This window comes from Calidris pugnax, unplaced genomic scaffold, assembly GCF_001431845.1.
Source record: "Calidris pugnax isolate Ruff unplaced genomic scaffold, ASM143184v1 scaffold18, whole genome shotgun sequence".
NCBI classification, from domain to species: Eukaryota; Metazoa; Chordata; class Aves; order Charadriiformes; family Scolopacidae; genus Calidris; species Calidris pugnax.
The window spans coordinates 17,032,491-17,044,013 of NW_015090812.1; the positions used below are offsets into that span (position 1 = coordinate 17,032,491).

The following is an 11,523-nucleotide window of genomic DNA, read 5'->3' on the forward strand; positions in this document are numbered from 1 at the left end:
CGGCCGCCGGTAACGGGCCCGGCCGTGCGGCGGGTACCCGGGGACAGGGCCGGCTCACGGGGGGAGGCCCGGGGTCGGGGTTGGAAAGGAGCCGCCCCGCCGGGCCGCTTCCCCGCGCCCTCCTGGCGGGGCCCCCGCCTTGTGTCATCGATGCTGTCACCCACCCCACAGCCGTGAATGAGGCAAGGCCCCACCCGGCCCCAGAGGCGGAGGGGCCGCCGTACCGCCTCGGCATAAAGCGGGGATGTGTTGATCTGCTCCGTCGAGAACAGGGGCTTTGGGGGCTGTTTGCCTGCCGATGGATTTCCCCAATGCCGCCTGTAGGTTGGGGGTTGCCCATAGCAAGGCGCTCCCCAGGAGTGCCAAACAGCAGGACGGGCCTTTCCCCACCAGCAGTTGTTGGACACGTCTTGGCCAGACACCGATGAGGTCACACGGACACAGCCGAGGAACCGTCGGACTCAGCAGCTCCCCATCCTGTCCCGAGCCCATCTGCCGTTGTTGCTTCTACAGCCCAGAACAGAGACCCCTCCACAAAACCATACGTAAGTTCTCATAGGGTTCCCATAAAAGCTTAATTTAAAATAAATAAATAATAAATCTAATGCTAGCAGGACACATACGCTACTCTACATGCTGCTTTACAGCCAGGCATACAAATAATATACTTCTAAAAAACAAGCAGCAATACATTATAGGTAGGCCTCCAACATAACCTTTTTTTTCCGCTTCACTAAGGCTATCAACTATTGTAAATGCCAGCAGAAACAGCACAGCTGGTACCAGTGACCCCAAAGGTTGGCCCTGTCCCAGCCAGCAGCCTCATGGCTCAGGGTCCTCCCCAAACAAACAAACTGGGAGAGGAGCTCCCCTCACAGGAGGGGTTTCCACAGTCCAAGAGGTGTCTCCCCAGCACAAGACACTGCTCTAGAAGACCTGCCCAATGCCTTGCTCTTCAGAACACACCCAACCAAAAACAACACACAGAACACAAGAGAAACTAGGAAAAAGCCTGAAAAAAAAAAAAAACGCAAATATACTTTTTTCCTGTCAGTAACAGTTATCAGTAAAAGGTACTCTATTAAAGCATTGAAAACTTTAGCTTTTACCTCAATAATTCCAGTGCCTCTATGAATAGCAGTCACCCTTTTCACAAACATTGTCACTGGAGGAGAAAGGAGAGATTTGCCCTGAATTTGTAAGTGACGGGCTGGGGCTAATAAGCTCAGCTGGAGCCTCCCTGCTTAGCAGGGTGACAAGAAGCGAGGAAGCATGTGGGGGTGTGATGGGATAACGGGCTGATATTTGTGATGGTGAGCTATTTTAGGAGCAAAAAAATCTTCTTGCAGAGCAGAACAACAATTTTTTTTTTCCTCTTGTTTAACAACAAGACTAACGGAGCCTTGCTTATAATATGATTGATTGTGAGGTGTTTCTCATCAAAGTGAGCAATCGCCCAGCAGTTACCAGCAAACCTTTCTTGGAAAGCATGTATTTATATGTTAAAGAGTAGCTAAAACAACATGGTCCCCTAAAGTTGCTTTATGTAAAAATTGAAAAGCATGTAGAATTCTGAACTTTCTAAAATTCAGGCTTAGATAGTTAAATAGTTTCAGAAGCTAGCAGGTACCTACTTGGTAGGAACCATGCTGGCTGATGTAGGAAACATTTATGATTTCTTTCATTCTCTTGTGGTTATTTATATCAAATTAATAACTTTTAAAAATATTAGTCTCTTTATAACAATTACTATGGTGGGTTTGTGGGGTTTTTTTAAAGTAAAGCAAATGAGGATAAGCAGACAAATGTGTCAGGAGCCTCCAAAGGTGGTGGCCTTCTGCCCTTCCCTCTGACAACATCAAGAAATCTGGTACCACTTGACCTGCTTGTCCCAGTATATGTGTGCATATATATATATACACACATATATATGTGCCAGCATATATTCTTGCTTTGTTTCATCAGCTGTCAATGATCTCAAGCATCTATAATTTATGTTCGGAACAGCATTTGACTGGCTTTTGGTTTGCTTAATGCTTTAATGATTTGCTGCTCAATCAGCCGTGACAACTTTCCCTAGAAAATGAAGGGAGCTACAATCCTATAACGCCTCCATAATTGGTGATTTTTAAGACCAAATCGATTGATTTTTTCCGCTGTAAGAATCCCTTTGCTGTGATAAATCCCCCGCTAATAACTGCTTCGGCAGTTAATGAAGGAAGACGTGGAAGGGGGGACGCGTGGGCGGCAGATGGCCGCGCCGTGCGGCGCTCCCCCGAGCCGCCAGGGGGCAGCAGAGCGGGCGGCGGCGACAGTCTGGCCGGCGGCTCCGCGCCTCGCCTGCCGGGCGAGAACCTGCGGCTGCGCAGTGGGCGCGGCCTTTTCCCCCCTGCTGCCGAGCGCAGTCGTTGTGCGGAGCGGGCCCCGGCCTAGGCCTAGACCGGACAGTACCTGGCACGATGGTCAGTACCGGCACCCACGGGATCCTCCCGGTGGGGGGAGGCTTCCCCCGTCGCTCCGCGCCCGCCGCGCCGCTCTTTCCGCCCGGATGGAGCCCGATTGGCCCGGGGCCGGCTGCGGCGGCTCCAGCGTGGCAATGGCTGCCATTAGGGCCGGGGCCGCGCCGCAGGGCGGTTCGCGGCGGCTCGGCGGGTGTCTCAGCGGGACCCGGCACGGCTCCGCTGCCGCCCCGGGCCGCGGCTTGCTGGTCCGGTAGGGTGGCGGGTTGGGCCGGGGCCGGGCCGCAGGCGCGTGGTGGCGGTACCGGGCGTGACAGGGCCCCCGGTGCCCGGCGGCGGCTGGAGGGCCGGGGAGGGCGGGTGTCTGACGGGCCGCCCGCCGCCCCGAGGCTCGGAAAGGCTGCGGGTGCTGGGGGGACGCCGGTGTCCGCGCCGGGCGGCGGGGGCTGTGGGAGAGGCCGGCCCCGGAGCGGAACTCGCCAGAAAAATGACTGGCTGCGGGGGAGCGACTGGAAACGTCCGTGCGGACAGGCGTTGGAAACAGACAAATAGAACAAAATAAGAGTTTCAGGTTTTGTCCTGAAACTATGTGAAGTTATGGGGAGAATTGTGCGTTAGTTCCTGTGGGACGGCTGGAAATGCTGGGGTTTGGGTGCGGTCTGGTTTTCCTTTTTTTTTAAAAAAATCTAAATGTATAAGCAAATCTGTTATTCCTGATTTCACCGCGGTTTTATTCATAGCGGGTTTAATTTAGTTAGAAAGGTCTTGGGTTACATGGTTCTATGTTAATAACGGCCAGTTGTACTTCTTATTCAAGGGGTTTGTGAAAGTTGTCAAGAATAAGGCGTACTTCAAGAGATACCAAGTGAAATTCAGGAGAAGGAGAGGTACGGTTCAATTCCCTGTAACATATAATTAAATGTCATTGATGAGTATTCCTACTTCTTTCCACACGTGTTTTCCGCACTATAACTGTTGTTTTTCAGAGGGAAAAACTGATTACTATGCTCGCAAGCGTCTGGTGATTCAAGATAAAAACAAGTACAACACCCCGAAGTATAGGATGATTGTGCGTGGATCCTCCCGGTGGGGGGAGGCTTCCCCCGTCGCTCCGCGCCCGCCGCGCCGCTCTTTCCGCCCGGATGGAGCCCGATTGGCCCGGGGCCGGCTGCGGCGGCTCCAGCGTGGCAATGGCTGCCATTAGGGCCGGGGCCGCGCCGCAGGGCGGTTCGCGGCGGCTCGGCGGGTGTCTCAGCGGGACCCGGCACGGCTCCGCTGCCGCCCCGGGCCGCGGCTTGCTGGTCCGGTAGGGTGGCGGGTTGGGCCGGGGCCGGGCCGCAGGCGCGTGGTGGCGGTACCGGGCGTGACAGGGCCCCCGGTGCCCGGCGGCGGCTGGAGGGCCGGGGAGGGCGGGTGTCTGACGGGCCGCCCGCCGCCCCGAGGCTCGGAAAGGCTGCGGGTGCTGGGGGGACGCCGGTGTCCGCGCCGGGCGGCGGGGGCTGTGGGAGAGGCCGGCCCCGGAGCGGAACTCGCCAGAAAAATGACTGGCTGCGGGGGAGCGACTGGAAACGTCCGTGCGGACAGGCGTTGGAAACAGACAAATAGAACAAAATAAGAGTTTCAGGTTTTGTCCTGAAACTATGTGAAGTTATGGGGAGAATTGTGCGTTAGTTCCTGTGGGACGGCTGGAAATGCTGGGGTTTGGGTGCGGTCTGGTTTTCCTTTTTTTTTAAAAAAATCTAAATGTATAAGCAAATCTGTTATTCCTGATTTCACCGCGGTTTTATTCATAGCGGGTTTAATTTAGTTAGAAAGGTCTTGGGTTACATGGTTCTATGTTAATAACGGCCAGTTGTACTTCTTATTCAAGGGGTTTGTGAAAGTTGTCAAGAATAAGGCGTACTTCAAGAGATACCAAGTGAAATTCAGGAGAAGGAGAGGTAATTCCTCTGTAACATATAATTAAATGTCATTGATGAGTATTCCTACTTCTTTCCACACGTGTTTTCCGCACTATAACTGTTGTTTTTCAGAGGGAAAAACTGATTACTATGCTCGCAAGCGTCTGGTGATTCAAGATAAAAACAAGTACAACACCCCGAAGTATAGGATGATTGTGCGTGTCACCAACAGAGACATCATTTGCCAGGTAAGGTCTGTGGTGGTTGCTGCTTGCTGCTCAGCCTTCCAGAGAAAACAAAACAGAGATGGGGATGGTTGAAGCAGCTGGGCCTTTTTTAGGCTTGATCTGGGCGGTTTTTATGCTAAAATAGTCTCTTAGAGGAGAACAGTCTTCCTGTTGATGCAACTTAAGTAATAAACTGTATTTGTGCTCCAAAATAAGTTTTACTGCTGTCAATGTTGTTCAGCGAGGTTATTTGTGAAATAAGATTGTGCTGTTTTAATGATGCTGAGATAAGTAGAAGGTTTTAGGGATGGGGAAGATTTCTCTATTTCTTTTCTGCTGTATTTAAAGTGCTTTGAAAAGAGGGCCTTTTTTGCTTGACTGAAGACACCACTTGTTGACTGCAGGACCTGCCAGCCTGCATTAACTTACGCGCTGTATCTAAAGGTGTCTTGTCTTTTGAGAGTTTTCTTTCCTATGATGGTATGTGGAGGACATGAAGCAGGTAGGCCTTAGGGTGGCTTTCCTGTGAGGTTTAAGGAGACTGGCAAACAAGATTAGTAGCCATTTTTTCATACTTACTGCATATGCAGCTGTGTGTTGCATCATATGCAGTTCTTCACTGTGGTTCATTTTCTGAATATTTGACTAATTTTGAAATTTAAAAACATCAGCATGTTTGTTCTATGATAAATACATGTTGTTAAGCTAAAGAAAAGCTAGAAAAGTTTAACTGTCACTTCTTTCTTCATAGATAGATTATCTGTTGAGAAGAGTGGAGTGCTGTTCTTACAGTCACTTCAGATGAAATGATACGACTTTGATGAGGTTATTTTATCTTTGAAACTCAAAACGAAAAATCAGTGGTGGCAGGTGCTTAAATCTGACTGACAGTGCTCTTCCAGGATGTAGAAATCCTGCAAAAAGGGGACAGCTTTTGGATGTAGAAAGGAGGTGTGGGAGTCAAAAGGAGAAGGTCCTGTATGTGAAAGGAACAGTAGAAACGTATCTGATGATAGTACTGCTGCTGTCTCAGAGGAGACCCCTGAGATTATGAAAATCTCAGACCCATTAATGAAATCATTCCATAAGGTGAGTAACAGTGTTGCCAAAAACTCTGTATCAGGTGGTTAGCATTTTTCTGAGGTGGGTTATATGCTGTGTTACATGACAGCTGCATGCAGGAAGTGGGACGAAGTCCATCCACATCTATAATTATTCTTCAAAAGGTTGCTTTTGTGTAGGCAGTTTCCTGGCCTCTTGATGTTTGTGGAGAGGTAAATAGAAGTTGTTGCTGACTTGTGCTTTCTCTGGCCTGATACAGATTTGAATTCTTTGCCTCTGTACTTGAGGAGTTCATTATTTATACCTTTTAAAAGAAAATAACAAAAATGCAGCCCATTGATCTTGCACGCAAAGGTTGGCAGTTGGCTGCACGTTTCGATACAGAATTCCTAGCGGCTTAAGTAGATGTCAAAGAAGCAAGAAATCTAGCCCGGAATTATTGTGAGAACACTAACAATTCTCTTGTTGTCAGATTGCCTACGCCAGAATTGAAGGCGACATGATTGTCTGCGCTGCTTATGCCCATGAGCTGCCAAAATACGGCGTGAAGGTTGGCCTGACTAACTACGCTGCTGCGTACTGCACAGGTCTGCTGTTGGCACGCAGGGTAGGTATCTCACAGATTGTCTGGAAGATGCTCCTCTGATTTTTCTGGTTTTCTTACAAAAGGGAAAGCCTGCTTTCTTAAGTGGCATGTTAGTATAGATGCCTGACTCCATGGGCTTCTCTAAATATTAACTTTTGCTCTTTACCATATAGATTTGATGGCCTCTTGTGACCGTCAAATCACAGTGAGAAGTATGACAGCGTGCGGTTTCAACTCCAGCAGCCCACTTTTAAGTCTCAGCACTTAAGTTTGGTGGAGGGAGGGAGTCAGGATAAAAAAAAAAAAAAGTAAGAAATGGACCTTAAAGAGTTTGAGAACATGTAAACAGCATCCACCAGTTTTCCATACAACCTTGTCTTCAGTGGTGTACCTGTTGAAACTTAACAGATGTGCTTACCGTGGTGGTTGTTAAAAGCTTTGCGATTAGCATGAGGTGCATAATTTTTGTAAGGAAATTTGTTAAAACATTAAGACTCTACTGAAAGTTTGTGTTTGGTGGTGGTGGTGACTCTTCATTTTGTCAATAAATTGAAAGAATTTCAGAAGTGCCTCTTTTTGTTTTTCTCTCTCCACAGCTTCTGAATAAATTTGGTCTTGATAAGATCTACGAAGGCCAAGTTGAAGTGACTGGTGATGAATACAACGTGGAAAGCGTGGATGGAAAGCCTGGTGCTTTCACATGCTATCTGGACGCAGGTCTTGCCAGAACTACTACTGGAAACAAAGTCTTTGGTGCTCTGAAGGGTGCAGTGGACGGTGGTCTGTCAATCCCTCATAGGTAATCTCAGCTGTTTGGAAGAATTCCTTTAGAATTAACCTGAGATGCTTCTGTATGTGACAGTCTACTTACGCTCTCACTTTATGTTGAAGTAACTTTGTTATAAGCTGGTAATGAATATGTAGCCTAGTTCATGGCGTGGGGGTTTTTTTGGTTGGTTTTTAAACCACAAGTGCAATTCTGATAGTGCTGTTGGGAATCTTGCAACTATCAAGAGTTGCTATTAAATTTTTAGAAACTAAGAGCCGTTTTCTTAGTTTCACTTAAAATTATTAACTGATGGAATGCACTTTGTAAATATCCTTTAGTATTCTGTTGTTTTATGTCTTTAGCAAATTGTGCGTATGTATTAATTCCACTCTGAAGAGCTGTACGTACCATTGACGTTGGCTACAGCTGTCAGTACAATAGTAGGTCTGAGCAGTCCACCTGAACTTAAAATTTCCACATGGAAGTTTTGACAGTACTTGTCATGGGATATGAATGAATGAAGTGAGATTTTTTGGCAGTTACCTAACACTGATATGACAGGTGACTGCTTCTTTCTGCTAGCAGCAGTGGGAAAAAAAAAGTCGGAGCTCTGTTGCATGTTCTCCTACCCTCTCCCATGCTGTCCTGTTCATTCTTGGCTAATTGTCTGCTTTTTGTGACTTGGCTGCTACGTGATGATACTCCCAGTGACTGAACACTCTGTAGTTGGTCCTTGGTGTGTATATGATGTACTGCACTGTTTCAAGACGGGACTGATGGCAGCTGAGATGAGCTCACAATCTCTATTTCTTAATTTTCTGTATATCTTCATTTTTAATTAGAGGGTCCCATCCCTCAGTTACCTGTAGGAGAATCTGATGTCTCAGTCACTTCTTTGTAGCACCCAGGCTCTCAGTTAGAGGATTTGGCAATATGTCTTAACCTGCCTGTACCTGCTGTTTGACAGTACCAAACGTTTCCCTGGTTATGACTCGGAAAGTAAAGAATTCAATGCAGAGGTTCACCGCAAGCATATCATGGGCCAAAACGTTGCAGATTATATGCGCTACCTGATGGAGGAGGACGAAGATGCTTACAAAAAACAGTTCTCCCAATACATAAAGAACAACGTTACACCTGATGGGGTGAGATTTATCTGGCTCTTATTCATTAATAGAGATGATGATACGTCTCGCTAGGGCTTTCTCTAGTAATGCAAATAAGTTGGATATATAAAATAATGTGATTCATGTTGTATGTTATCCATGCAAAGAAAATATTTTTTCCTTCACTAAGTGTATTGTAGATCTTGTGGAAGTGAGACCTTTTCCTGCTGTGAAGCTTACCATTCTGCCTGTAAATACAAGCTTACAGGAGTGTATTCTAAGATAGACCACTTTTTTTTTTTCCAATTACGGAAATTAATTTGAAGTCTCTATACATGCTACTCACTCATTTCTAGTCCTGCACCACAGCTTGTAATTTCTGTAGGTGTTCGTGGTTGTAACTGTGAGGATGTGCTCTAGGTGAGATCTGCCTTACAATTTGTGTGACCCTATAGGTAGTTCTAGGTGTATATATAGAATAGTCCAAGCTAGCTCTATTGTAGAAGTGAGCAGCTCATGAAACTGTGGAGTGTGTAATACATCTTATTTTAGTACTACTTTAAATTTTAGAATATTTTGTACAAAACACTAGAAGATATGTACGATTACCAAGGTGCTTCTTTAACTTCTTTCAAGCATTAAACCCCTTTCAGATGGCTTGTCTTGCTGCCTGTAATGTTCTTGCCTGGTTTCCCCAATTAGTGGTCCTGAAGATTGAAACAAATGTTCCCATGTCCCCTTCTTAGGCTGTGGAAAACTTAATTTCATTCTTTATCCCTTTATTGCTTTGGGGTTGTTTTTTTTTTTTTTAAACATTGGTAACTGCTGATTTTTTGTAACTTAGTCTTTATTAAAGTAATACTGAACTGTAAATGCCAACTTCATCTATTATACTGAACAGTATTTATAGCTTGTATTGCAATAAAATGGGTCTAGGACTTATAAGGAACATCTAGCTATTGATGTACATCTAGAAAATTTTTCACAACTGGGGTCTGTTCGTCTTAATTAACCACCAGCAAAGGTATTCTTAAAATTGGTGCCATTATGGAGCCATAGCTGTCTTTGGAACAGAGCAGCAGAGAGATGGGAATCCTCTGGTACCTTCTGCTAATCATCTGTGTAACTGAACAGATGGCTTTTGTTTTCCTGTCTTACATCTTAAAAGAATAATTGCTCAAGTGCAATGATGCTGTATGAGCAGTCAGAAACTGCTGTTTGGGTGTAGCCTCTGTTAATGTATTTCTGTTCTTGCATCCCTGGGGGTGATGCTGCTGGGCCTGTCGTGATTCTTGCAAGACTTGGTGGTCTGTAGCTGCTTTCACAGCAGCTTCTACTCTTTTCCTCTTACTAAGCAGCTCTGTAACGTTTACTACAGTAGGGTCTGGAAAGTGGTAAGATTATAGCTCTGATGACAGAGTTTGTGGGGAGTAATTTTGGTTTAATAAGTAAATGTGAAGTATTTTATTCTAGGCAGAAGTAGATTTTAACTTAAATGTAGGAAAGCTATGGTACTGAGAGGCTTCAGAGGAAAAAGTATTTCAGCTGCAAGATGCTAGCCTGGATTTATGAGACTTTTAAGTAGTCTGTAGTTACTCTATGGCCTTGGTTCCCTAACTGTAAAGTAAGGATAAAATTACTTCCTTCTTTTTTTGCCTAAGTTGTGGGTTTGGATACTTAAATTATATTACAGTGATAGTAGGAATTTCAGCATGCTGTGGCAGTGATCTTCTGTGTGAAGGAAGTATTTTATAGGCAACCACACAAAATTGCAAACTGTATTGTGATGAAACCTGTTTAGTCCCTGTTTGGATAAGGGTATCTTGGATTTTTGATATGATCCTACAACTGGACCACTATGGAGAATGTAACATTTTATATATATATTTATTTTTTTTTAAGATGGAAGAAATGTATAAAAAAGCTCATGCTGCTATACGGGATAATCCAGTCCATGAAAAGAAACCCAAGAGAGAAGTCAAGAAAAAGAGGTAAAACTCCCATCTTCTTTAACACGAGTGTGACTTACCTGTTAAAGATACTTGAGTTACTTTTAAACAAGTAATGTGGTTCGTTTTGCAGTTGTGTCAAAACTTGTATGTGCTCTAGATCAGATAAAGATGCAAGGATTTCTGCATAACTTTGTCAGGAGTTAACATCAGGAGTCCTAAAACTTAAAGCCCTCAACTACATTTAAAAAAAATAAATTTAGAAGTGGAGCATACTTGTGGCCTGAATAGCTGGAACTCTTAAGTGTGTATGTTCAGGTCGTAGTGTTTTCAGTGGGAAAGCTGCTTCTCTTCAGGAGAGGGTAGTTTTGGATTTTTCAGGGGTCTGGGAAAAAAGAAATCAAGGCACAGCTATTGCAGTGGGCTTGGCGCTGTCTATACTCCAGTCACAAAGGAGTACTGAGCTTACCTGTTGAGGAATTAAACTACTGCAGTCTAACCATGCCTTTTTGTGGTGCCCTAATTACAGCCTGAAATCATGATGAGGAAATAAAGTGTGTTGTAGAAGTGAGAATACATTCTAGCATAGCACTCTTCATCATAGTTCTCATGCACTGCAGCTTTCTTGACCACCTCGCTTATTTCTGCCTTTGATACATCACACACTGTGCTTATGTTGCAGATGGAACTGTCCCAAGATGTCCCTCGCCCAGAAGAAAGATCGTGTTGCTCAGAAGAAGGCGAGCTTTCTCAGGGCCCAGGAGCGTGCAGCTGACAGTTAAGACAACTTCCACAGTTTTCTATGAAGCTTTGGAAAAAGTGGCAATAAATTTATTGAGTAAGCAACTGTGTAAGACTGGCTTAATAATGTCTTCTAAAGATGCAGAATATTTTTTTTTAAGATCCAGCTATTCTGTAGCCTTAAGGGTTTTTTTCCCCCTTCAAAGTACTGTATGAACTGAACTCCTTCACAGGGGAGAAGACTTCAAAACTAAGGCTGCTGCATTAGAATTATTCCTCCAAGAAGGGGAGATCAATTTGATTAATTTTTGGCATGATTAGTATCAAAAACTAGATATAAAAACTTGCTGCTTCTAACTACAAAAAGATTTTAAATTTTTAAAGAGGGCTTTACGCATCCTTCAGAATTTTTCTTTCAGCATACTTAATGTTATGGGGGAATGTGTATGTAGCTTAAGAAAAAAGCAGAGGACTTGTCACAGTAAGTTCTAAAGCCTCTGCCCCAAGGCAGCCTTAGGCTTTCAGGAACACAAATGGCAACACTTTCCCTAATATGACTTAATTGCAGCTGATACAGGAATATACGTCTAACTGAAGTATTTCCAGTAACTGAAGTCAGCACTTCCATGCACTCGGCTCCAAACTCTGGCTGCTACTGAAAGAGGTACTGTCTTAAGCTAAACACTTCACATCGTTTAGTGATTAGACAAGAGGATTCACTTT

General features: G+C 45.0%; 1 protein-coding gene across 1 annotated transcript; it reads left to right on the forward strand.

Annotated features, from left to right (window-relative positions):
• Positions 1-2,321: 2,321 nt before the first annotated feature.
• On the forward strand, positions 2,322-10,906 carry RPL5 (ribosomal protein L5). Its single transcript, XM_014939177.1, has 8 exons — positions 2,322-2,462; positions 3,277-3,346; positions 4,493-4,608; positions 6,122-6,256; positions 6,832-7,034; positions 7,972-8,149; positions 10,013-10,101; positions 10,742-10,906. The coding sequence occupies exons 1-8, from the start codon at positions 2,460-2,462 to the stop codon at positions 10,839-10,841; spliced, it is 894 nt and encodes a 297-aa protein (XP_014794663.1). The 5' UTR covers positions 2,322-2,459; the 3' UTR covers positions 10,842-10,906.
• Positions 10,907-11,523: the final 617 nt, after the last annotated feature.

Bases quoted from the DNA above. Each gene is read 5' to 3' on its own strand.
- RPL5 (XM_014939177.1), top strand. The intron at 4,609-6,121 runs GTAAGGTCTGTG...TCTTGTTGTCAG, and splicing joins ACAGAGACATCATTTGCCAG to ATTGCCTACGCCAGAATTGA. The intron at 10,102-10,741 runs GTAAAACTCCCA...CTTATGTTGCAG, and splicing joins AGAGAAGTCAAGAAAAAGAG to ATGGAACTGTCCCAAGATGT.